Raw genomic sequence first — 27,751 nt, forward strand, 5'->3', positions numbered from 1 at the left:
GATTACACCAGCTCTGTGTTCTCCATGTGCACGTTCCTTCCTGTTCTCTTCAGCAACAACGGCTGTCAGAGGAAATTATGGGAAATATTGGGAGTAGTCACACATCCTCACATTTCTATCATTGTGGGGACTCTGAAAGACATAACACACTACCAGCTATAACACTCTAACTCTTAACATGAACCTAAAGTCAGGTGTTTACACTTAACCTTAAAACCACATCTAAACCTTCAAGCAGTCCTTTGAAGCCGCAGGGCCGAGCCAAAACGGCCCCACTTTGCAAGTAGAATGAATTCTGGTACTCAATATGTAGTAAATGAGAGGACACAGACACACACATGCAGACACACACACACACACTTATCTCTGCCCCCTGCTAATTGCACCTCTCTCCCTCTTGGGATGCGTTTTGGGTAAATATTTGCAGATGGACTAATCACCCATTGATTTAGGGTTACTGACTCAGGGCCGATCAGCAAGACACTCCACTTTTTTATCCTCTGTTTAAACCCCTCCTCCTTCGCTCCAATCAGCCCTCTTTCTTCATTGTGCCAGCTCCTTTTTCCACTTCCACCCTCTCCGTCCTTCTCTACTCATGCCGTATCGTCCCTCAGTGCCCTTGGCTGTGCTCTTTTGCTCCTACCCCCCCCCCCCCCCTATTGCTTTTTCCTTGCTGTATCTCTCTACCCTGCTGCCTTCCCAGAATCTCTGTCTGCTTTGCTCTTTTCTTTTCTTACTCAGTCTTGTTTTTCTTCTTCTCTCCCTCTCTCTCTGGGCAGTATGCCAGCTCCTCTTCCCTGGTGCTGAGCCAACACCTCTCCTCCTCCTCCTCCTCCTCCTCCTCTCTTCCTCTATCCCCTTGCCTCTGATTGATTGCCCCTCCATTCTGGAAGGAGAGGAAGAGAATCTGAGAGAGAAGGACGAGGCAGGGGATCAGCAAAACACACATACAGAAACATCACAAGGCACACATGCACAAGCACACACACACGAATGCCCGAGTGGGCACATTCACACGAACACAGGCGCTCTGCTCTACAGCACTCACAGAAGCAACAAGAGCACAAAGCAAACGGATCTAAACACAACAGAGCAGAACACATACACAGTACTGCATGCAGAGTGTGCACGGCCTCACAAACCTGCAAAATACACATGCACACGCACACAAAGTGCTGGAAACACAACTCAATCACAGACATTCCTGGATGTATAATCCAGTTCTAACAACCCCACCGTCTAATCATGTGGACTGGACAAGCCTCTCCCATCCCTACCCAGGATTCTGGCCCAGCACTTCTAACTGGTTTCAACTGATCAGAACTGGGGCCAATCAGACACCGGACCAGAACCGATGATGTCACACACAGACCTTTGCTTCCTTAATGTCACTATTAGCACAACCTGCTCTGAAAGGGCCCGTTAGTCTTTAGGCTGCTGCCCCCTGACCGCCTGCTTCTCCTGTCCACCACAGCCGGCACACGACTGAGCCATTCCTCGTCAACACATGCACTCTCATTCTGAGGGACATCACACACACACACACACACACACACACACACACACACACACACTGGATATATTTTACACTGAGCTATTAGTCATATTCACGCCGCTGCTGCACCGACTGCATGCAGCATTAAAGCCGTGTCTGCTGCAGTGGCACAACAGAGACAGCCGTGCACGTACGTAAAACATCGCTAATCTAACACATCTTGTTTGTGTTTGAGACGCCGGAGCGCACGCACGTGCACTCATGTGAAAATGAAATTAGGCCCTCTCTGAAATTCCATTGCTTTAGCGACGTTCCTCCACGGCGGTGGACTGAAGTGCACATTAGTCCTCGTATCCATCAAAGATGCCACATGATGGAATCAGACCAGCAACCCCGTGGTGGCACATGCAGACAGCATCACATGACCACACAAACGCCCACATAAGCTGACACAGAAAGCTACTCAGAGTTCTGTCTGAGTGTCAGAGCCATTAGCCTAAAAAAGGCTAGCTCTCTGGGAATTTAATCACTTCATCACATGACATCTCCCCTCTCTCTCTCTCTCTGCTGTTTTTCTTCTCTCAACTCTTTTTCTATCATTCCTAAAGGGTTATATCACACACTATCCTGCTCCATGCCTCATTATTCACAAATGAGCTCTGTTACACATGTACGCCCTGGCATTCATGCACGGCTTGAGAGGGAAAGAAAGAGAGAAATCAAAGCTGCACACACACAGCGCACAGATGCTGCGTGTGTGAACACATCCCACAACACACACATGCACACGGGTATGTCAGCGGACCCCCCCCCCCCATACGATTTTTATGAAATTGGACCCAGATGGGGCCTTTAGATAAAATCAGAATTTCAAATCTCACACCCCAAGATTATCGACCACGAGAGAGGAAGGGATGAAAAGGAGGAAAAGAAGGAGAGGAGAGAGAGAGAGAGAGAGAGAAGCTCAATCCTCTTATGAAGCAAAGCGATGAGCTGAGAATGAAGGCATCTCTGGCTCTCTCTCCTTCGCTTCTTTGCTGTTGTCATTCACTCCCGCGTGAAATCAGATGAGGATTCAGGTCACAACTGCAGTCGCACACACACCCCCACACACACACACACCCACACACACACACACACACACCCCCACACACACACACACCCACACACACACACACAGACCCCCCCACACACACACACCCACACACACACACACATGCATACACAAACAGGCACAGTCGCACACAAACACACCCACACACACACACATGCATACACAAACAGGCACAGTCGCACACAAACACACCCACACACACACATGCATGCACAAACAGGCACACACACACGCACACACACACACAAAATAAAGCTGGACGAGCACACAAGCAGGCCAGACAGCCCGGGTTAATTAATGCACACGCACAAACGCGCTCTTTTATACAGCAAACAGATAAACAGTCGCTCCCTCTTGTTTGTCTTTAACTTCTCCCTCCCGCGTTCCCTCTTTAATTCATTTTCACACTTCATTTATTTATCCTGTTCATTCTTTTTCATAGATCTATAAGAATCTGAAAGAGAAGATTCAGTTGTATCCCTCTCTCTCTCTCACACACACACACACACACACACACACACCAAGGCTCACATGTGCGGTTGTGAAATGAAAGGAGGGAGCAGGAAGGAAGGATAGCCAGCTGCTTCATCTGTCCTCGGGAGTCCACAGGGGAAACAGTCTGGCTGCTCAGCATCCTGACAATCAAACACAGTTTCCTATAATATCCTGCCTGGTGTGTGAGCCTCACCATCTCTTTATCAACCCACTGACACAGTATGTAAACGCCGCACGCCCGTTCCCGTCTCATCCCGTCCACCGAGGCAAGGTGGACATTTTTATTAAAGAGAAAAACAAAAAAATAATCCTTCAAGGAGAGCCAGATTCAGGATATTATACAGCAGATTAATGCAGCACAGGCCTAATTAGAAGCTCTGTAATTGGACTGAAACCTCCAAAAATGATGAAGGATTGCTTCTTCTTGAGTCTACAAGGATGATGTCACACCGGATTCTTCCTGATCTGCCTGTTGACTCTGTAATTCGATGTCGCCCACTTTGAGTTCCAGAACAAACGTGAAAGATTTGGAACACCGTGTGAGCTTCTGAGGCGATATGTATGCAGACGTTTAATATTCGCACAGAACGTTGCGGTCTGACGGCCCCTGTTGGCTGTTTATGGAGTCCAGACATTTTGTTCTGGTCTTGCAGGGCGGAGCAACCTCAGCCGCTGTAAAGTCTAGACCGTTTTCACAGATATTTCGGGCCCAACCACTAAAATTTACAATTATAGTGTCTGAACATCATCATCACCCCTTCCTCCAGGAGTCCTGGGGAACAATGTAGCCACAGCTAGCTCCGCTCTTCACTGCTGCTGCTTCCAAAGCTGTTCCTGTCTTCTTCTTCATGTTTGTTTCCATTTTCTCAAGATAATGAGAAATTGATCCGGAGCTAAAATGTGTGTTGATTACGCCCAAAATTGCATCATCAATAAAGCTGTTTAGCTGCTGATTATCGCTGTTTTGATTGTTTGCTGCTGGCAGAGATCGCCCCTTTGAAGCTAGCCGATGACCAAGAGATGAAAGAAAGAGGGAATAAATCCCATCACCGGGTGGCTTGCATAGTTTAACATTTTCAAAGGTAACATTCTGGTCGCACTTAAAGGACACAGAGCTAAAAATGTGCCTCTTCCTCAAATCCCCCGTTGCCTAATCAGCTGTCAATGCTCAGCCCTCCATCGTAGAACTCCATAGCACCAAGGATGCATATACCTTACACATTACAGGGAGCTACAGATAATAAGAACCTGGGCCCCGGACATGATATATTAATGAGTATAGAACACCCTCAGACACCAACGTAGACTCCTTACAGCCTCTGCCTGTCCTCGGGGATAAAATATGTATACGATATGATATAATGTGATAATAGAGGTGAACCGTGTGAGATAATGTGACAGGGTGTGTATCCATGTGAGTGTGGCGTGATGTATCTATACAGCTTAGGGGAAATAAGGTTGGGGGGGGCGATTTTATCATTTATGCATCTTCATATAGTTGAAACACAGTCAGAGGAGGAGGAAGACAGGGAAGGAATAGGCAGGGAGAGGAGCCGAAAGGACACAAAGGGGAGGGTGGAGATAAAGAGCAGAGGAGAAGGAGCAACAAAAGGAGGGGGGAACGCAAGAGAGGCTAAAAGAGAAAGCATGAAGGCACAGGATGACTGTTACAGCTCAATTAATGATGGGACATGAGATGGCCCTGCCACTGATAATGATAGAGCGCATGCTGGAGAGACGGACAGAGAGAGAGAGGGAGGGAGATGGAGAGAGAGAGGCAATAGAAGTGATCCTGACAGGATGTTCGCAGGAAGCTGGAGGGGTGAAGGAGGAGGAGGAGGAGGAGGAAATAAGAGCAGATACTGTTAAATCTATTCATGATTCATTATTTCTCACTGCAGCTCAAAGCTCCCCTCTCTGCCCTGATCTCTCTCTCTCTCTCTCTCTCTTTCATTGCCCTTCTTCTCCTCTCTTTCCTCACCCTCATCTGTTCTCTGAGGTCTTTATCATCTCTTCTAAGCACCATCCTTCCTGTTTACCCTCTTTCATCCGTTCAATTAATCTCCCTCCTCTCTTTCTCTCCTCCTAACATTAGCTCTCTCCCTGCCATCCCTCCATCCCTCGCTCTCTCTTTCCTCCCTGCTCCCTGTAACTGTTTCTCTGTCGTGCTGTCTTCTTACAGTTTCTTGCATCTTCAAAGCTTTCATTTTTCTAAATTATCTTATTCATGCTTAAAAACCTATCCCTCACTTTGCCATCCATCGTCTCTCCGGTCGATCTTCAACTCCACAACCTCTCATCAACTCTTTCTCCCATATTGCTTGTGCTATCACTTCTTTATCACTCTTTTGATATCTCTTTCACACACGCTTGTTCCAGAAGCCTCAGTCCCCTTTCTTTTCTTATTCTGACTTCGGCTTTCTGTTCCCTAAATCTTTGATGATCCACCTCTTATTTCTCTTTCTCTCCTTCTTGCCTTCATCTCCCCCCTTTAACACATCAGCCACTGTTTTTATATGAACTGTTTTGTCACCGTTCAGACATTGAGACGCTCGGTTTAGTGTTTACCTTGCGAAGTGTGATTCTGATGACTGATGTTGCAGTGGTGTACGGGAGTGAGAGCTCTGTTGTCTCTGTACTATCTTTGATGATAATGATTATCTTTGATAAGTCTTCAGAGAATAAACTCAACTAAACTTGTGGCACTGGATCAACCTTAGAGCTCATTTTTATCTTTATCTACCTTATAAACACCTGCCACAACACTTCCCTTCCAGTTTCCAACACTCAGATCTTCTTGATCTCTCTGTTATTTCCTCCCCTCCACCTTCCTCCTCCTCCTCCTTCCCTCCCAGTCCATTTTGTTTCTGGTGTCAGACAGACCAGACAGTTCCCTCCTGCTTCCTGCTCTTCTGCTCAGTTCTGTATGCTTGCCCTCATGTTCTGAGCCCCTCAGGGTCAAAACTGAAAGAAACAAACTAAAAAAAAAGGTGATTTTCCTCAGTTTTGAGCTAAAAGCCACACGTTTGTTCATTTAATACCACCTTTGGCAGGTCTTTGGGTTCACGTGTCTGTTATAATTAAATTCAATATCCAAATCAGTTATGTTAAAAGAATTGGACGATTAAAAGAGGATTTGGCTGCCACCAGCCAAAGTTCACTTCATTCACCTTCATGAATAAGATTCTCCGCCGTAGAAAAATGGATGGATGATTTTTTCACTTAACACTATGAGACCGACTGAGCTAATGTCAAGTTGGTTCATGATTTCCTTTAAAAGTGAGTAAAAGTCTTTTAAAAGCAACTCATGCCTGGTGTGTTCAGCTACATGAATGGTCACTGTATGGAAAGCCTTTATTATTTATCCTTGCTATCACATGTAAAAACACCCACTAGTTCACTAGTGAGCTGCAAAAACTCTGAAATGTTAACTAGTCAATCAGGAGTTAAGCACTCTAGCTAGCTAATACATGCAATTGTATGTGGTAAAAGTAAAATATATATTAGTTGACTAGTGAAACCAGTTGCAGTTGTACTAGTAAATGTACACTAGCTTACTAGTGTAAGGGAAAGTAAGCACTAGTTAACTAATGTCAGAAACACTGACACAGAAAAAGTGAGGTGGGAGGAGCTTGCACCGAGGCTTCCTATTAGCTTTCCAGTCCAAAACCAAACATAACAACCAATTAAAACCCAGGATTTTGTTACGATCCCGCCTGTTTGATTTGCACAAGGTGAGCATCTGGGTGTGAACATGTTAACCAGTACTAGTTAACTAGTTAGGGCATATCGTGCATTTACATGTCGAAACTAGTGCAGCTTCAAACGTGTTTATGTCAGCTAGTGAGCAACACCGTAGCCAGCGCTCGTTACGTCTCTGACCTCACATGTCAGCGTGAATCTGCTTTTTTTCATTCTAGTGATAGCACAGATTTGTCATGTCCTGATTTACAAATGCCGCTCCACCATCACCACGGTGACGCTGGAAACGGTAACTGCAAGAGCGTAGCTGGAGGAGGGTAATTAGCAACGATCTGCTGGGTGATGTGAGCCTGATCCTTGGACTGGGGCTGATCTGATCTCCTGATCTGAGCTGATTCGGGTGTTTTTTTTTGTTAAACTGGACACACCAAATCTTTTGGGTGCCGTTTCTCCTTGACGGGAGTAAACAAAGGGCTGGAAAAGTGCAGTCGATGCTGACTCCTCCACTGTGGAACAATCAGCCGGTGCTGCGCCTTGGAGCCAGGACAGTGTGTCCGCCGCCCGTGTTTGGACGTAACCCCGTGTGTTTGAAGTCTGCGTGCTATAATTACTCGCCACGGGAAATGACACGGTGATTATAGGGTTAAAGTGCAGAGGCGTTCATTTAGAAATGTTTACAGCGCTGGTTTTAAACAATGAAGTCCCGTTCTTTTCCTTTCTTCCTTGACAGCTCGGGAGCCCACGGCGAGTCTGTGTGACAGACAGTTTAAGGGAAAAGGAAAGACAAAGGCGGCCACGTTAGAGGGAGACGCCATTCAGCTGGGGATGATTCTGACGAGCAGCACTGACGGCGGACGGATCTAATATCTGATATCTGTCTCCCGCCGTGTCTGCCTTCCCGTCCCGCAGTGAGACCCAGGCAGCAAATTAGCGACCAGTGTGGTCCTGATAACACGCAGAGATCAGCAGATATCAGCCTTCATTCAAGAGCAGCAGATCTCTCAGGATAAACTCAAACCGTTCGGCCTTTAACTGAGGGCAACAATAAGAACTAATGAAGCTCAAAGCTGGACTGTGAGGGATGGAACACCGTCCAGATGAGCAGTCCCATACACTGTACGTATGTGTTCAGTCCAAAGCCCGAAACCGGCTTCAGAAAAAGGTGCATTTATGTTCACTAAGGTGGTCCTGGGGGCTACTAGTGAACATGGCTGTTCAGTATAGAGGGATCACCTGCATAAATCTACAGGGTTTCAGGAGGAGCACATGAAAAAACACCCACGCTGAGTGACATCCTGATATATCAGCAACACGGCGGCCTCCTTCTGCCCACTCACTCTGTGCAGCCTCCACACACACACACACACACACACACACACACACACACACACACACACACACACACACACACACACACACACACAATATCCAAAATCCTGCCCTTACCTGTTTGTGCATCTCTATGTTCAGGCCGTAGGACATTTCGTAGTACTGTGAGGGACAGAGCGGGAGAGCTTCGTTAGCATATTACTCATTAAAATTCCATCTTCTGTGTTATCAGTGGGCATCTGTTGCTCAGTGTTTTTGGAACAAAAGAGGGTGAAACAGAGGAGGAGTGAGCCGGAGTGTCCGGCGTGATGGCTTCGCGCACCTACGATGCGTTGGGGCTCGCGCAGGGCATCGATGACCCCTGCCTCCGCGTGTTTGTTCGCCGCTGCCTGTTACAATCGGACCATCTGTCTGCGCGTGCGTTCGCCAGACGAGCGCACGTGTCAGCGCCGGCGCGCAGGTGTGGCTGCGAGCGCACGTGGGTAAAGTGCCGTAATGGTGTCGCTGGCGAGCGCGGCTCCGTCAGGGTGACAAAGGCGGCCTCTGCAACCGGGACGAGATGCCGCTCTCGCTTTTCTCTGGCCATTCATTGTGGAGCTCCTTCAGCTCATCCCTCGCTCGCCTGCCTTTCAGAGGCTCTCAGTCCGTCTCCATCCGTCCTCCCCTTTCCCTCGCTCCCTCGCTACTTATCTTTCTCTCTTTTGTAGCTGTCAGATGTTCTTTTGCTCTCCATTTCGGTCCATCTCTATTTCCACTCTCATTTGCTTCCTCGCTGTCTTTGTCACTTCCTCCCCTCCTCTGCAGCTCACTTTCTACAGAAACTGTGTTTTTTTTGCATGAATAATTAAATGCCAGAAATAAAATACTGGGAAAAAAATGCCCCCCCCCCCCACTGATGCAGGCGCAGATTGAAAACAAAGCAAAAAGAGACAAATGTGTAACTAAAAATCAGGAAAGCTGCACGTCAGCGCACTAATGTGAGCTCATTTCCCTCTAGAATAGTAACAATGCGCTCTGACACACACCAAAGCTGCATTCACACGTGCACCGGCTCCCGCTCGCATGTTAAAATGCACGTGTGGTTCCAGTCTGAGCACACCCGAGAGCACCATCACACACACGCTCTTAAACCTACTTCAGCTCGCTCTTTTTTCTCCCCGCGTCCGTCCTCCCCCCTCTCAACATGAAAGACGTGGGGACATCTCTCTTTGTTCTTCCTGCTCTCGCCACCTCTCTATCATTACGCCTCACCTCTTCCCTCCCTGCCCTTTCTTAAACCCAGTTCCCATCCTTCCTTGTCCTTATTAAACTTCCCTCTCTTGCTCTCAGCAACTTTACCTTCGTGACGCTCCCTTTTGTCCTCTTTTTATCCCCCCCCCCCCCCCAAGACACGACTGTGGTGTTTTAACACACTCTGGATCTTCAGTGCAGGTGAACTTGAGTCCTTGTAAGGACATGTTCTTCGTCCTCCTTCCTCTCTAAAGCGTCACAGTCGTTGGGCGTCTCATCTGCCGCCCTCAAGTCACACCGCAACGTTTCCCTGGATTGAGGTCGTCCGGGTCGGCGTCTGAAGGACCTTAGCGGGGACCTTAAGGCCGAGGCTGCCAACACTGACTGGTATTCCGGAGCTATTCGTTATTCCCTCCACTCTCATTAGAGTCCTAGTTCCAGTTGAAAAAACGCTGCCCCAAAGTAGGACGCCGCCGCCTCTGCTGCTCCACGCTGGAGCGTGACCCGTTTCTCCACTGGGGTTCAGGAGATTTGGTGTCATTTACTGCAAACTTTCTCCTGGATTCTTCGGCTTATCGAAGACGTTGGTGCAGATGTGCAGTTGCTCGTTTCTGCTCTGGTGGTTTTCTCCATCCACTCAGCATCAAACTGACAGTAACCAAAGTATTGATTATTAAGTAGACGGCACCTAACACACATCAGCCGGACCAACTCTATTTTGTCTGCAGTTTACTCTGCAAAGACATTCCTGTTTACCTGTCATCCACTATCTTCCGCTGTATCCTAAAGAAACAAATAACGTTCCTTCATCTCACTCGGGTGCTCTCTCCCTCTATCTGTTCTACCCCATCAGTCATGCGTCTCCCTCCCGGTGTTGACAGAAGGTTAGAGGACGGCGCCAGACGCTCATTCTGTCTCTTCTGTGCATTCTGTGAAGACCACTGGCAGACTTATGAATTAGCTTTTGGAACTGGGTCCAATCCACCTGATTTATTTAAACGGCATGCGGACGTATTGCAGGTGTGCGCGGACAGACATTTGCGTACACGTTTGCGTGCGTGCTGCAGCCAGCGGTGTGTGTTTGCCACTGCATGTATTCTTAGTGACAGAGCGTAGGTGTGTGTGTGTGTGTGTGTGTGTGTGTGCGTGCGTGCGTGTGCCTCGGCTGGGCCCATCTCTTTCATCTCTGCCCGCCCACCCGCACAAATAAACCACCAGGTTAAACATTTATTAGCGTGCTAACCCAGCGTCAGAGGTGTGGTTAGCACACTCTGACTTCCTCATCCTGTCATGTTGGGCGGGGGGGGGGGGGGGGGCTGAATCATGACAGACAGTCGCAGCAGTTTCCTGTAACCTTTCTCATCAGAGGGAGCATCAGATTCAGCTGCCTGAATGCATTTGATAATCTAGAATCACGCAGCACAAGCAGCCCCCCCCACCCCCCACCCCCACCAGGGCCTCAGCAGTGTTTACTCTAGACAGTTCAGACAGCTTTAAGGCTCTTAGAGGCGACTCAATCCTCTCCTACATCTGCCCCTCCTAAATCCCCCAGCCAGCTCCGGCTATCAGATGGTTCCTCTCAGACAGGTGAAATCCACACTCTGATTCCGTCCTCCTCCCACCTGCTATCGCCCCCATTTCTCACTTTATTGTTAATTATCTGTCTTTTCAGCCTCTCATCCGCATCGTTCACTTTATCAAACAAAATGGAGTAACTGTTTTTTTGTCTTTCATCTCCTTTTCATTATTCTGTCTCCACCAGCGTCTTCTCTCCTTGCCTCTACTCTGCCCATGCCCCAGTGCCCTCTCTCCATTCCTTTCTTCTCCATCTGTCTTGCTCACTCTTCTGCTCACTATCTCACTGTCCCCATCTCTCTCTTCACTTCCCTTATTACTTCCATCTCTCTCTCCTTTTTTCCTCTCTCTCTCTCCCTTCGCTCAACCCTCCCTCCTTCCTTTCCTCCTTCTCATGCAGCCTGCGACTGTAATGTTGGTGAAGAGAACACAGCGTGTCAGCCTGAATCAGACAGATGAGCTGGGTGCAGAGTAAGAAGCTGAGCGCGCACGCACACACACACACACACATAAATAACTTTATCTCTGCCTGAGGGGCTGTACTGAATGGACAAAACACACACACACACACACACACACGTAGAGACTATATAAATTACTCCATGGCAGACATGTGATCCTGATACGGCTCCTTGGGGGGGACAAAAAGCTAAAAAATGTAGCATTTTTATAAAATACAGTCAGTTTAGTTCAGTGGATCCGTCTCCAACTCCTGGAGCTGCAAAAGCAGCAATTTTAAAGCTCGTTTGCAACCATCTTCCTCCGAATACGAGCCGACACCGTCATTTTAACCACTTGTCACCATCACATTTATGGGGGAACCATCATTCGCCAACGATCCTCAAGACTCAAATCTCCCAACAGAGACATTCATTTAAACAGAGTTTCATTATTCCAATATCTGGAGGAAGGATTCTTTGTCTGCTGCGTGGCTGCAGACCCCTGCGGACACGCACGGCCGTGGCGAGACCACCTGATGTGATTTCTGACTGTGACCTGTCCGCCTCCTGTCTTTTTTATTCTCCGTATTAAAGGGTCTCAGCAACCATCCACCCAGAAGAGCTCTGCCTTGTGTTTGACAGCAGGACAGAGATAAAGGCGGCAGAATAGCCCAGACATATAATCATATCAAAGAAAGAGACACGGAAACCCAGTGCCACAGATCTGATTGGCAAATCGAGCAAATCTCCAACACTGTCTGCTGCAGCCACAGCTTGGACTCTCAGGATCGGCAGCATGGAGATCCAGATTTAAGACACTGTTCACTCAGTGATGATGTCCAGGACCCTTTAGTCCTGGTCCACATCAGGATCGGTCAAATCAATCCAGCTATAGAAGCTGTAATGTGAGCAGAAAGTCCCGTCTATTAATGAGACATTGTGATCATAAAAATTTGAGTCCAAGTCAGACCCCCCCCCCCCACACACACACACACACACACACTCATTTAGGTGAATGTTTAAAGTTTGCCTCTGAGAGCAAATATACTTCTATGGCGCTCCGAGCGGAGGAAGGTCACATTAATCAAATCCGAGCGACGTGACGCTGAAAGAGCCAAAAATATATGAGGGCATGGATTGGTGGCACCACTGTAGGCGGGTAGAATACAAAGCTCGTATCTTGGAGACAGGTCGAGGTATGAATGATTTAACCTGACTGTGCCAGGTACGAGTCGGTGCTGAACTTGGGTTGATGAAGGACGTAGGTTGGATAACTATCAAAATGAAAAATGAAATTCAAGGGCTTAAGTGAGAAATGTGCGAAGGTACCAGAAGGTTTGTTGCTCCAGCGGACGTTTGTGGCCGTTTAGCAGCTTAACACTCCGGACCGCCGCGCCACAACAGGACCTTTCCTCTTCAGGGGAAACATCAGCGCTTTAGGATGAATGCAGCTCAGGTTTTCCTTGGAGGTCCAGTCAGATAAAACATTCAAGGACTCCCTCCCTGCTCACGTGCCCGACTGCAGCTTCCTCTGGCGTTTGAAGTTTCACACACACACAAACCCTGGGCGTTTGCTGTATGGCCGTCTGCTGTGTTCCAGCCCCTCGCTCTGGTATTTAAAGAGCTTTAAAGTGATGAATAGTAAAAGCAGGAGCAGTGCGGCGTGTTAGCGAGAGCCCCCGCCTGTGGAAACAGGCCTCAGTGTGGATGACAGGCCTAACGAGCTAAATATAGCCTTCTGGGTTATCTCCTCTGTGGGCGCAACGCGTCCGTTGTTGCTTCACATTATTTACGTGTCTGTGCATGCAACCGCTCTCTAGCTCTCTTTCTTTCACCCCGCACCTCCCTACACACACACACACACACACACACACACACCGCCATCTCTCTCAGCTCTACTCCCTTGTTTCATCCATTCACATTGTTTTCCTGTCCCCAGGTATCTCTCTTTGCTTATTTCTTCTCATTTATTTTCCTAATTTCTTCTCTTTCCCTCTCTCTCTTTATCTCTTTTCCCAACGTTCCACCCCCTGCCTCGGCAGCTCTCTGTTTTTATGCCGTCTGACATTCCCTGAGCCTTTCTTCTCTCCAGCTACCACTGTCTCTCGTTCACTCCCCTCCCTAACGCTTTCTCTCCATCCTCCCCTTCCCTCTCATTTGGAGCGCCCCGCGTGGTCACCTCTGAAGTACAGTAGGTTCCAATACTGTAGTAAAACCCCCAGGACTCCTCATCTGCTATACGCAACCTCAAATCTCCTTTCTCGACTTTTTAAAATTCTATTTTGACTTATTTTCTCATAGATTTAACCAGTAAAAAGGTTTTTATAGTGGAAAGTGCATCTAGAATGAACTAAATACATCAAAAACATGAATATATTTTCACTACCTGTAATGAATATGGCCTGACAACACCCCCCCCCCCCCAGTAGCTTTGCATCTGGTGAGTGTTCCGTCCCCTCCTGCCACATGAACTGCAGCCGAGAAGCTGCATGTTTGTCTGGGCTGTTAGTTCCACAGAGCGATCCTGTGAGAACCGCAGCTCAAGCGGGGAGTGCCCGGAATGAAAGAGGTGGGTGGTTGTGAGAAGTGGTGGTTTTTCCTTTCTGTGTGTGTGTGTGTGTGTGTGTGGTGTGTGTGTGTGTGTGTGTGTGTGTGTGCGTGTGTTTGAACACGTTTCTTCTCCCCACTTTGAAAAACACCGTGAGGACGTTTTAAAAAAGAAATCCCATCAGTGTGGGAAAACCCCTCTGGTTCTTTAAAGGTCCTTGAAGGTTGCTGAGGTCAACACATAAAATAAGGCCTCAACAACTTTATGTGGTTTAGGAGGATCTACGGACATTCAGATCGGTCTGAAGTTGTACAAGTTAAATTAAATTTCTGCTAAAACATCCTTTTTACGAAGGCGCATCACAGGGGGCCAGAGAAGAAGAGAGTCTGGCTACTTCAGAACCCCCACCCTCGGTGACGATGTTCTCCAGTAGTGACTGGGAAAAGAGGGAAAGCCGAACTTCCATTACTAACTGGAGTTTGCTGACTTTGTTTCAGGTTCACTGTTCTTTGTGTTGAGCTCAGCTGTTGTCATGGAAGCAGACGCGGAAGTGTTCAAGGTCAGAACCTGTTTTTTCTCCCGTCTGCACAATTATTCTGAACTTAACCCCTGTTGTGTTTGGTTTTACGGCCCTGTCGAGCATGTCCGTGCGTGTCTTTATCACAGGATTTTGGTTTCCAGCAGGCTTTATTAGATATTCTCGGTTGAACAGGCATCTACCATGACCGCAACATTACACATGACGCTTTATATATTGATCACTGAGGGAAAATACATTTCCTAGAAATAACATGGACTTATGAGGGGGCATGTTGAGGTTTATATACTTGGACAATTCAATAACTCAGAGTTAAAGGTGTAAAAAGGTGATCAGAAACAACAGGTATCCTCAGGAGAGGCGTTGTTTAAACACCCCACAATAAACATAAATACAGGCTGGATGAATTAATCAGAGATTTCTGTGGCTCCATCTGTTTGCCTGTTGTGTGCACAGCCCTGATCCTGCCTGCTCCTCCAGCTTTATGGAACGTGAACAGGCTGAGCAGATGCTTCATACGGTATTCTGCTCGCCTCCGTGTTAGTTTTGTTCCACAGATGAAGGTTTATGATTCGCGTGAGCCTTTAGTCGCACCTAAACGCCGACACTGAGCCGGAAATCCAGCTGTGGTAACGAGCTGACTGGACTCACCATGATGTAGTGCCTCTGCATCTCCGTCTTCTCACTGGCCAGCTTCTCGCACTCCAGCTTCAGGCTGCGCAAGGACGATAAAAGGAGACACACGCAGACGCACGCGGGGATTAGTGGGTGTGTTTACATTCACTCAAACACAGCTCATTATAATTTCCACATTTAGACATCGGCAAGATCAAATACGGCGTAAAAACAAACAAAACAATCTTCGCACATTAACACTGTTCAGCTGCAAATATCCTGTGAAGTATCACCTCCATAGTAGCAGCTCCAACAGCATTACTCACCACCGCAGTTCACCCTAAATATGCCAACACGTGTACGTCAACGCTCACGCCGGTGCGTTTATCCGCTGGGTACTGCGGTTATTAGATATTCAGAGGGTTGATTCAAAGTGACAAAGACACAAATTCGCAGTTCCGATCGTGGACGCTTTTAACTGCGCGGATCCTAAAGTCTGCGTTTGTTAGTTGTGCTGTGTCGGCGCATCAAAGCTGGCGGGGGCAACAAATCAAGAGGCTGATTAAGAGAACACAGGTGAGCCTTGTGGCTGAGCAGAATAAACGTGCCTACACACACAGACACACACAAACAGGAGCTTCCATGAGCACCCAGAAGATCTCTGGCTGTCTCCACCAGGACATCGGGCTGCGCGCTGCGACCACATCTGTGCCTTAATCGCGTTGCTTCATCGGCATCTCGAGTATCTCGGCGCACATTTACGACACTCTTCCACCGAACTGCACGACTCAGAAATTGTTGCAACCAGTCCAGCCAGTAAACAATCATAACATTTCCAATCTAGTCGACACAGAGCGACACGAGCAGATCATAACCTCCGTGATTATTCTGAAAGAAGACTTAATATTCATAGATTCCAGACAGGCCTTTGTGTACTGTATAATGCACGTGTCATGTGTGTGGTGCGGTATGGTGCATGCACCTGTGATACTGCGCCTGGAGGAACTGGAATTCCTCCTTTATACGGTCCAGGGTCTCCAGGACTGTGAACTTGAAAGACTGGCCAGGCTGCAAGGGGACCTGTACGGGACCGAGATAAAAAGAAGAAGAATGATGAAAAACAGATACTGAGTGTGTGTGTGTGTGTGTGTGTGTGTGTGTGTGTGTGTGTGTGTGTGGTGTGTGTGTGTGTGTGTGTGTGTGTGAGACACTGCAAATGGAGGAGAAAAAAAAAGCTGAGATGAAAGTGAGAGGGAAGGTCACTTTCCCTTCCCACACATCATAAAGCTGCGTCCGCTCTCTCTGTTCTCCTCCTCCTCCTCTAATGACTTTCCCTCTCTCCCGCCACCCCTCCCTCCCTCCTCCACCCCCCCCCCCCCCCCCCCCACATTAGCATCCCCTCCACTCACCCAGATTGCTAATGTATTCCATCTTACAAAGAGCTGAGAAAGGAGGAAACGTCAAATGAATAACTTAGAGGGAATCACAGCGCAGCCTCTCACCTGCTAAAAGCTAAAGGAGGACCAGCAGCACAGACCCCCCCTGGGGACACCCCCGAACTTCCACCAGCCCTCCATCACCAAAATGCTTTGAATCAACTCAACAAGCCCCACACAGAGTCTGAAGAAGCCTGTTGACTTCCATGTTTTCCCGCATTCAATCAAATATGGAGTCGAAGTTTATTCCCTAATGGGACAAACGTTGGTTCTTTTTCTCCCTTTTTATCTGAAATATAACCCCCCCCCCCCCCCCCCTCTCTCTCTCTCTCTCTCTCTCTCTCTCTCGTGGAGTAGATCCCTGCTGGGTGTGTGCAGGCTGCCAGGTGGCTCTGCCGGTTTTATCAGCTACCTGATCAGGAGTCTTCCGCTGGCCTTGCCGCCATCTCTCATGAGCACCGGTGCAGCTGCCGGAGACACTTTATCTGGCGCTGCCCGCCGCACCCAGACGGCTCCACCAATAGTTCAGCAGCATCCAGCTGCATTTACCGGTACCAGTATTCACGCAATGCGTTGGGTCGGTGTGTTGCACGTTTCAGCAGGTCAGTCAGAATATCAACCGGCAATCTTAGACTGGGAGTCAAACCAAGCTCGGAAAACAAAACCTATATTTGAAATGGTGTCATGGTAACCGCCTGTCTGTCTGTCTGTCCATCCACACCTGCCCACAGTTCAGGTATCATGGAAGGCTAAAAGATCAGAGGTGCGGCTGGCGGGGCTTCATTAGTCTAGACAAACGCACTTCAATTAGATTTCAATTAGTCTGACGGGGAGGTCAGAGACGGGGTGGGCTGGCAATTAATCCATGGAGCCAAGCTGAGCCGGGCTAAACTGAGCTGAGGCAGGGACGCAGAGACGAACGAGGTGGTTGGATGGGCACTGCAAACACACACACACACGCACACGCACACACACACACACACACACACACACACACACACGCACACACACACACACTAGATGCATGGAGGGGGTGTAGCTGGGATGGTGGGTGTCTGCCAACTGATCCCCACTGACCTTGATTCACACCACACACACACACACACACACACGCACACACACAGCGGGGGGAGGAGGGGGGCAGATAGTGATGTCAGACAGAGTAAGCATGAAACATGGCGCACACGCGCCCATGAGGGAGGGATGGATTGATGAATGGGAGAGAGATAGATCTGACAGATGGGGATGGGATGGCCGGGGAATGGAGGAAGGGACGGTTGGTTCTGAGATCCAGAGAGAGGAATGAAAGAGTGGGTAGAGATGGATGATGAAAGAGCACCACGGTTGCTGACTGAGAGAGATAGCCTATCATCTGTCTGACACCGAGGGAGAGAGAATATCACGCTGCTTCTGCTGTGGTCCCTCCACCCTGTGCGCTGTAAATCCAACTGTGGTAATACTGCCCCGACCATCTGCTGCCACGAGCACGCAGACGCACAGACAAAACACGGCCGCTGAGCTCCAACGTGAACTCGTATCACAGAGCCCACAGCATCCGATCAGCCCCAAATCACCGATCTGAGAGGGACGACCTTTGGGGTCAATGTGGCCTCTCCTGCAGTCAGCAGGGGACAGAATTCATGTCTTCTGTCAGCCACAAAGTCCAAAATGTCCTTTCTTTTCAATTACAGGTGACATTTTTTTCAGTGGGTTTCACAGAGCATGAAAGCACACACGCACACACGCACACACACACACACACTGACGCACATCAAAGGGCAAATAAAGGCGTGACACTACCACCACATTCAGTTATGCTTATTGATACTAGAACAGCTCATCTCCTCATCAAAGCCGCCTCGGCAGGACTGAGAACGTGACACATGCGTGTTCACCGGTATTGTATGTTACAATGAACATTTTTGGATTTTAGCTTCTCTTGTGCAGGAACAGATGGCAGCCCAGACTGTCAGGGGTCCGACAGCACGTTATAACGGGCCAAAACACCGCCTAGTGCATGTGTGTGTGTGTGTGTGTGTGCTTGAGTGCGTGCATGCATGCGCACGCACATGTATGTGTGTGTGGGCGCATGTGTCTGCAGCCAGTGTTGGGAATCCTGAGACCCGAAAGCGATCCAGTTAATCTTAGAGGAGTATGGGAGGGGTCACTTATGCACAAACAGCCCCCCCCCCCCACACACACACACACACACACACACCACACACACACACACACTCACACATAGTAGTGTGGGACAGCAGTCAATCACAGTTTGGTGGAGCTGGCATAAGCGGGCAGAGAATTAGGAGGGATTATATATGGAGGATGGGAGGGGGGGGCGAGGGGAGGAGGGGTGAGACCATCCCACTGTATCCTATAAAGTGGGCCATAGCAAGAGATTTATCACGTTTGTGGCTAAACTGGCTGCTCTAATAATATCTTAACCATCAGTTACCCCAGCCAGTTGCCCCAGCCAGTGCAGCCTCACGGAGCGACGATGAGCTCAGCTCTGCTGACCAGTCGTCACCTTGAAACTTCCGAGCGGGGTTGTGGCGATCTCGTTGCCTCGCCCTGCGCAGTGACATTACTCATTTTCACACTTCGCCCCCCCCCCCCCTCCCGTCTGAGTATGAGGTCAGTCTGGTTCTATGTGTCTGTCACATGGAAGTCTTCTGTTGGAGCAGCTGCCTGGCAGCCGGAGCATGAGAGAGGCAGCAACTGCAGAGCAGATGCAAGTTTGGGAATAATCTGCCATAAAAACATTCCGTCTAATTTGGTCGTCGATGAATGCACGGGAATTTATGCGGCATACCCTGAGCAGACATGCATATGCATGATTGCACGCAGGCATGCAATTGTTAACCCAACATTTTCTCCAAAAAACTCTCCCTGCTCTCTCCTTCCTCCCTCCCCTCTCTTCTTTTATTCTTTACTTATCCTCCCCAGAACCTTTGTTCTTCTTTAAGCCCTCGTGTCTCCGAGTCAAGCAGAGACACATTCAGATAGCACATGAAATAATCATCGGCTGGTGAAATATTTAGGAAAAAGGCACATGAAAGATGAGGAACACCGGGCGCGGCGGAGGGGTGTGAGCGCCCCATATGTCTGCATCTGCATGCGTGCGCGTGTGCACGTGCGCCTGTTCAAACGAGCAGCAGTGCACATCAGTAACAGCTCATTGGTTCGGACCGGAGAAGAGTGACAGGCGAGGCAGAGTAAAAACGTGAATTATGTATCAGCCGTACGCGGATGACAGCCTCACATTTATCTCTTTATTTCTAACAATCGGGGAGATAATGCACGGTGAAGACGAGCCTTCCCACCATTAAGGGAACCTGACAAGTGTCTTTGAACCAGTATACAAGCTGGAAAGGGAATGGATTCACCCACTGACGTATGACCGACTAGCCTACGCGGCACCTGCACAACCTTATGCTAGCAGCAGCTAGTTATGCTCTCCTTTACTACCTGATACACACGTCTCTACACTGTCATGTCACCAAATCAAATCATCAAACTTTACCTGAAACTACAGACTTGCTGACGGCTGAACAATAAAAGGTGCTCATCGCCGTAGCTACCCTTCAGCTTAGCACTCATTTATCAAGCAGCCAGTAAAACAAAAGTCAGACCTTCGCTTCAGTAGTTAAACCGTCAGCCTGTCAGAGCTTCATATCACCAGCCAGCCAACAAGCCAACAGTGGATTACAAATCAGCAGATGATTGGCTGCCAAAACAACCTCTGGACTCCAGCCAAGCCGCGCTCTGATCATTGCTTTTAATGACGCAGGGAAGAACAGAGAAGTGTAGATTTGAAGACTGAATCTAGTCTCCGTTTTTTGTTTTCTCAAAGAGCATTCTTAATCCGCAGGTCTGAATTTGCCGGTTGTGTGTGTGCCGCTGCGCTGGTTGCACGGTCACGTTGCCGCAGCTGTGTTGTTGTTACTTGACTTTTTGCCATTTTACGGGATTGCCTTTGAAACGCTGCATGAAATTAAATGTAAACAATCCGAGGACGGAGGGAAGGAGGAGGAAATGTCACCGGAGGGAGGCGACAGCAGTCCTCTTCTGTTGTTTATGACACATGGCTTTCATTAGGGAGACGGGGAGAGAGAACGGGCTGTCTGACACACACAGAAAGGTCCAGTATCCTCAGAAACGTCTCAATCAACGAGAACAGAATTAAACATGCGCAAATTGTTGGTGGAAACTCAGCTTTATGACACATGAGAAACACTCCCCTGCCCACATTACAGCTGCACACGTGATTTCTGTGGCCACATTTTTGGCAGTATTTTCCTCATTTGGCCATAAAAATTAAGCGTTGCCCAACTCAGGGCCCTGTTCACACACACACACACACACACACACACACACACACACACACACACACACACTGTTTACACATTTTTAATTTTAAATCTGATCTTTATCCTGCTGTCTAGACACCAGCAGATGCCACGGAAACATGTTAATAAAACAGTTGGATGGTCAACTATCAGCACTTTTTCACATCCTGCTTGAGTGCAGATTGGAATATTGTTTAATTGCGGTGCTGGCACAAATTATGCATACGCGCGCACACACATTAAACACATTGCACCTGCACACAAACAAGCACGAAATAGGAAAAAAGAAGCACCAATGTGACCCCAAGACCGACCTTTTCCACCAACTACTCGTGTTTACATCCTTCTCTATAGAAAGAGGAGCGTCGTAAGAGCACATTTGTGCAAAAAAAACAAGGGAATATTTTATAGAGGACGCAGACGCCCAGCTGCAAATACACACAGACACGTCAGAAAGCCCCGCGCAGGATAAACATGCACATAAAACCAAAGAACTATCTCGCACATGTCCACACAAGCACACGCACAGTCTTGATAACACTTGCCACAAAAATCCAGTGGAACCAATTACGGCTCCGCGAGCCTGGAAAATCAGGCCTGGGTTTTAACCTTTTCCTGCCACAGAGCGAGAAGAACAAAGCCCGACTTCTGCCTTTGATGAACCAGTAAATAAAATAACAACGCTGGCGCTCTGCGAGGACGTTTCATCAACGTAGACCAGAGAGGAACCATTTATCTGTGACTCGGGGGGGGTAAGTGCAGGGTCGGGGGACGCGTCCCGTACTGGGTACCTGACACTGAGGATAACGGCCTTGAGGTCCTTGTGGTTTTTTAATGTTTTCACTGGGATGGATGGAAGGACGAAGGATGGACAGACTTAGATAGACAGACTTTATGCATTTCTTTCTATCCCAGCCACATCTTCTGAAAGAACACTTTGTCACCCCTTCTTTCCCTCCTTCTGTTTCCATTTATCTGCCTTTGTTTTCCACTTCTCCTTTTGCTCTGCATCCCTTCCTCCTCTTCCAGAGGCTCTCTTATTAGTATTCTCTCTGTACGTGTAATTGATTCCTCATGCCTTCCTCTTGTGAAAATGTCATTCATAATTCTGTGTGATAGCAGGCCGGCATGTTGGCTGGCTGACTGACTCGCAGGCTGGCTGTGAGGCAAAGTGGCCGCTGACCCATTTGTAGCAGATTCAAAGACACTGACAACCGAATCTGATTACAGACACCAAACTGTGGCTGCAGTGAGAAGAACGAGTCCGTCGTTCATCCCTCTGCTGAAGTCAACCTGAATTAGAACCTGCCAGGAAATTAGCAGCAACTTTCTCCACTGGTGAAGGAACAAACCAAGGAAGGGGCTAGACAGGAAGTGTTCGACTTTTCATTGTGTGTGTGTGTGTGCGTGTGTGTGTGTGTGTGTGTGTGTGTGTGCGCGCGCGCGCCCAGGTCTTCGGCTAGCAACAAAAGTGATCAAGTGGACAGCTGCCAGTCGTAAACTGTCCATTTTACTCACGTGGATGCACTTGCACTTGTATCTATTCTCACCTCTCACCACAAAGCCACACACACACACACACACACACACACACACACACACACACACACACACAGTGAGACCATCCATTGACACACAAATGCATATGTACACTCATAAACATAAACAGATAAGTGCAAATTCAGTTAAATGCCCCCTACAGAGGTAAATATCAGCAAGATCTCAGAGGCACCTGGTTGCAGCTACCAGGAAGGGGTGTGTGTGTGTGTGTGTGTGTGTGTGTGCGTGTGTGGGTGTGTTTGTGTGTGTGTCCGTGTGTGTGTCCGTGTGTGTGTCCTCGTGTTACAGTACAGTCTGGGAGACAAAAAAGGCAAGGGGACACTGTCAAGGAGACATGGTGGTGTAAAAAAGAGACACTGGACCTGATGGACAGTCATGGACGGTCGCAAAGACACGGAGAGGTACTTACCGGATGCCTGCCCTGAGGGTACATGATCCCAGGAGAGGAGAGGCTGCCAGTCCGTTTGATGGCCAGGTTAGTCCCCTGGCCCTCCACTCCTCTGCCCTCCACTGGTCACACACACGCACACGCACGCACACACCAGGTCCAGCCTCTGCTCTCCGGCCGGGTTAAACGCAGCGCTCCTCACTCTCCCAGTCTCTGACCTTCTTTTCTTCCTGGTTCTTCTTCTCTGCGCTCTAATTCCTGATGACACACAAACTCCGTTTATCCGACAAAGTCATGATATAATGCAGCGCCGGGCTTCAACCTCCTTATCCTCTTGCTCTCTAATTCCCAGGGTAACTCTCAATTTACCCTGCTCTCCCTCGCCGTCCGTCTTTACCTCAGCCTGCAGTCACTCGGGGTCCACCCGTGCTGACACTTGCATCCAGACAGCCTCCCCTCTCCTCCCGGTGGCGACCCTTCACCCGGCGCCCGGTGCAGGAACATCCAAACGTAAACAAACGGCCAGACGCTGCTCTTCCTTTGCTTTTGACTCCTCTTCTCTGACACGAGCCTCTCGCCTCTGACTGTTGCCGCAGAAAAGAAGAAGGATGAGTGGAAGGAAGGAGGGAGAGAGAGAGAGAGAGAGAGAGAGAGAGAGAGAGAGAGAGAGAGAGAGAGAGCTTTGTTTTTAATCTTAATGTGGAAAAAAAATGCAAGGAGAGGAAGGCAGGAAAGAACAGCAGGTCAGTGAAGGATCCAGCGGGCTTTTCAGCAGCGAGCCCTGGACTGTAATATATTGTGCCTGTTGGCTTCAACACAAACACACAGGCTGCTAAAGCTGCATTTAAGGTGGAACTGGAGAGATGCACGGAGAGAGAGAGAGACAAAGCAATCGCTCGTGCACGGAGGTATGGATCGAGAGTCACAAGCACGCCATTCCAAATGCATGCACCCACTCACCACAGCAACACACACTTGTTGCACGGCGCACACGCGCGCTAATATACGCGACAGGCGAGTGACAGCTACTGGGAGCAATGGGATTATCTCTCCATTTCCGATTCTGATCCCACCTGTGGTGATATTAACAGGTTATTAAGCCTGAAATCAGGATGAATACGTTACTATAGCTGCCCAGCTGCATAAATATGTATAGTCACAGTTGCAAATATACAACAATACTTAGTAGGATGCATCATCTAAAGTTATGACATTATGTTATTGCATCAGTACTAATTTTATAATACATTCAAGCTACTCGCCGCTTTGCTCTAATCTCTGCATGAACTCTCCGAAGGAACTGCATCCAAAGTTAATACATCACTGTTCTTAACCGATTCCATCAACCAGTAAGTTTTCCGAGCCAGAGAAACCCTCAGCCAAGGAGCCTCAGAAGGTTACATCACAAGTCCAAATTCATGCCGATTAGTAGATTCGCAGCAGAAGTCTGATTAATCTCTGTCTGGAGCCGTTTGGAGGACTGGGACTCGGCAGTTTGTTTAAGGAAGAGTTCAGCCCTCTTGTGGAGGACAGCAGTAGACAGCGAGCCCCCAACCAGGTAGAGCCCTTTCATAACTGATAATCCCTCCACCATTTGTCTCTAACTTTAACAAAATCAAATCTCAGCTCCTTGAATTGTTCAAAAACATCACCAGAGATGCCACCGGGCTCAATGAGTCCTGCCTCCCGCGGATTACCGCTGGAGACCCACCACAGTGAAAAATGCCTCCCCCATCTACTGTTGAGCGCTGGCTCCCGTCTGTGTGTTATTTCCAGGATGTCCAAAATGGACACGAGCTGATATTTAAAGTGCTTCTATGTAGAGAGCAGCAGTCTGGCCCGGGCAACTCCTGGCGTTGTTTATAATGAGTTTATCCCGGAGAGCCGCTCTGTCGTTGAACTTGATCAAACAGCCTTTAATCCCACAGCGTAAAAAAAGTCGGACACTGTAAGTCTTGGCACATACGGAGGATTTCCAGTAAGACAGAAACTGAGTTTCACAACAAGCGGGTTAGCAGAATCAGCCCCAAAGCCTCAATTAAGGCCACATACTGGCATCCTGTTATCCAATAACTCATGTTATATATGCTTTTCGGGACACGTAAGCTATGTTGTCATATAACCTGGGAAGGTTTTCTTTTAAAATTCGACGAGAAACCATGAGGACCGAGTTGAGCTGACTGACATCATGACATCATTGACATTTTAGAACTGTTCGCCAGGAAGCAGGAGTTTCCTGGCGTGCCTGTTAAATTAACACACAGCGTGATAACACAGATGAGTGCGTATCCATTTCTCCGCTGATGCACGTGGTCCATGAGAGATGTCTTATTGCCCATTACCCTTCTCATATCATTAGCTAGCTCGTCTGCTCTGCTTTAATGACCACTCACGGCCCTGACGGCTGGCTTGAAGGCGTATTACCACTGGTGCCACAAAGCAAGGCGTAGTTTGGAACCTGGCCTGGGAGCCTTTCGGCGGAAGGATTGCACGCTCGCCTCATGTCTGCGTGGGCTTCAGGGCACTGTCAGCGACACACGTGCCAGTTTAGCTTCCAGTCAGCGTTTGGTATTGTGGCATACTTGAAATTGCACAAGGACGGTGCATCATTCTCCACCTTATCCCTTTGTTACTGCTCCATTTTGGTTAAGCTATACATTTATCCATATTTCTATGGTAAAAGGATGAGAAGGGTACCAAAAATCCAGCAATGTCACCCTGCTGATGTAGCTGACACAGCTAACACCACACGTCCAATGTTGTACTGTTCCAAAACGTGTGGTGCCGGACAGAATGAACCCGTGACTTTATACAATCAGTGTTTGTCAGGCTGCAGAATGTGTGAGACCTAGAGGAACTCATGCGTTTACTCAGAAACAAAGAGCTGGCACATACAGTATATCATCGGTAGCTGCCTAAAATACATCACACATTTTAAAAAAAGGACTAAAGATGCCGAGCAGAAAAATCCCAAACTGACACTCAAACCCACACGCACCAGATCCGTAAAACCATCGTGGGCTCTGCTTTCATTCTAAATGGTCTCTTCTCCGTGCTCTCCTTCAGACAGACATATTTTACGCTCAACTGTGCCCCCACCACCACCAACACGATACCCCCGTGCAGCCCATTGTGCTAATTAGCATTATCTAATTGTCTAAAATGGATTACGCAGGTAATTATTCCCCTGAATCCTCTCACTGTGTCTCAGAGAGACTGATGTGCAGGCGTACACCACAAATACCACAGTGGTGGAAGGTCTTGGAAGAAAAGCTGCAATTGTATTGTTTTTTTTGACACACATCGTATTCTGTGTGTCTGCAGCTGTGGCTTGGTGACGCAGGAGCTTTGCACAAAGGGATTTCCAGTTTACTTTGTATCTTTTTAGGGTCAGGGCTAGAATGCACCATAAAGAATATAATAGAATTGAAGAAGCCTTCTGGATAGAAGGCGAAACATCTTCAAGAGAAGAAACCCAGTCCAGTTGACAGAGAAAACTACCTTGAATATAATGGAATATCACTCATCTTTGTAATTCATGAGGAAGTCGAGTTGATAAAGGCTGGGGGGATCTTCAGAGGAGAGTCCAAAGCTTCAGAGGGATGGTCAGCATCTAGGAGAAGGTGGGACAGAATTAGCTGCTGGCACAGGTACAGCAAAAACCCCATAAAGTTGGCCAACAGAACCCTAAATAAACGCACCAGGTGATACGAGCTGACTGCCGAGAAAAAGTAGAGCTGCAGCTAATAACAGCAATAAATATTCTTAGCAGATTAATGGCCCTCATTTGTCTCAGCAGTCTAGTGGCTAAATAAGTGCAAATACATCATCATTATTATTATTATTATAATTGTTATTATTGTTAATGTTGTTGTTATTGTTATACCATCATCATTATTATTACTGTATATGCATAAAACAAAACAAGAACAGAATAGGAGTTTTGCATGGCAAAATACTGCAAAGACTCTCATGTCTAGTATGGTATAATCTATAAAGTGCTAGCCTAGTCTAGTTAGCTAGTTAGTTGTCTTTCTATTTTTGAACTGGGCAAACTAAACATTAATTTGAAACGCAAAATCAATTTTTTTATTTTATTTTATTTTATTTTTTACAATTTTCCAACTCATTCTCCTCTTAGGTAACCGTGCGTGATCATTTTAAGCATTAAAGTAAACGGAATGTCTAGTTTCCAGCATAAACGTCTTAATTTAGACGGCAGCAAAAGACCAGCAACTCTTCTGTTCCACCTTAAAAGTTCTCTCTGGCTGGAAGCCTTATCTGCTTTCTGATTGGTCGAAGGGCTGCTTTGTCCTGACCAATGGCTGAAAGGATACCCCACGTTGGGCCCTGACGTCGAGCGAAATTTTGCCAATCACAAGCAGAGGCCGCCGCTAAATGGGCGTGGGCGGTGGTGGAGGGGGGGTGAAGGTGGAGGCGAGGTGACGAGTCTATGGGGGATTGTGGGCATTGAAGTCCCAATTATTCTGTACACATATAAACACGCGCGCGCCCACGCACGCTGTCAGTCACGCTACATAAATGCTCAGTACCTTCCTCCATCGATTTCAGTCCCGCTATTTCGCGCGCACATCATAGCGCGCACAAGCACCCACGGGGTAAATTAATGTTTTATTCGATCTTTTTGGGGGGAGTTTCCACTTCAAACGCTGAAATCAAACTGACTAAATAGGTGGCCTTCACATGCCTGCGTCGATTTGAGGAGTCACTGTCAACATGGAACAAGATGAAGCTCAACCAACAACCTGCGCTTTTGACACTGTTCTTTTCTTTTCTTTTCTTTTCTTTTCTTTTCTCTCCTTTTCTTTCTTTCTTTCTTTCTTTCTTTCTTTCTTCCCTTCTTCCTTTCTTTCTTTCTAAGCCACTGCAGAATAAATAGATTAATGAAGAGCTGCTGTCTTTTCACCCTCCGCCTT

At 47.9% G+C, this 27,751-nt stretch overlaps 1 protein-coding gene across 5 annotated transcripts in view; it reads right to left on the reverse strand.

Moving 5' to 3' along the window:
- tle2b (TLE family member 2, transcriptional corepressor b) overlaps positions 1–24,419 on the reverse strand; it is a 42,816-nt gene extending 18,397 nt beyond the window's left edge. Inside the window, exons 1-5 of one of the 5 annotated variants that reach the window (XM_057037969.1) lie at positions 23,212–24,419; positions 22,836–23,072; positions 16,064–16,161; positions 15,118–15,181; positions 8,253–8,297 (exon numbers count right to left, since the gene is read on the reverse strand). In XM_057037969.1, the coding sequence (XP_056893949.1) occupies positions 8,253–8,297; positions 15,118–15,181; positions 16,064–16,161; positions 22,836–22,859 (231 nt within the window). In that variant the 5' untranslated portion in view covers positions 22,860–23,072; positions 23,212–24,419. Of the gene's footprint in view, positions 1–8,252; positions 8,298–15,117; positions 15,182–16,063; positions 16,162–22,835; positions 23,073–23,183 lie in introns of all 5 variants that reach the window. The other 4 variants (XM_057037967.1, XM_057037965.1, XM_057037966.1 and 1 more) reach the window with 4 other exon arrangements.
- Between the last annotated feature and the right edge of the window lie 3,332 nt (positions 24,420–27,751).

The sequence above is a fragment of the Takifugu flavidus genome, chromosome 7 (assembly GCF_003711565.1).
Source record: "Takifugu flavidus isolate HTHZ2018 chromosome 7, ASM371156v2, whole genome shotgun sequence".
Taxonomy (NCBI): domain Eukaryota; kingdom Metazoa; phylum Chordata; class Actinopteri; order Tetraodontiformes; family Tetraodontidae; genus Takifugu; species Takifugu flavidus.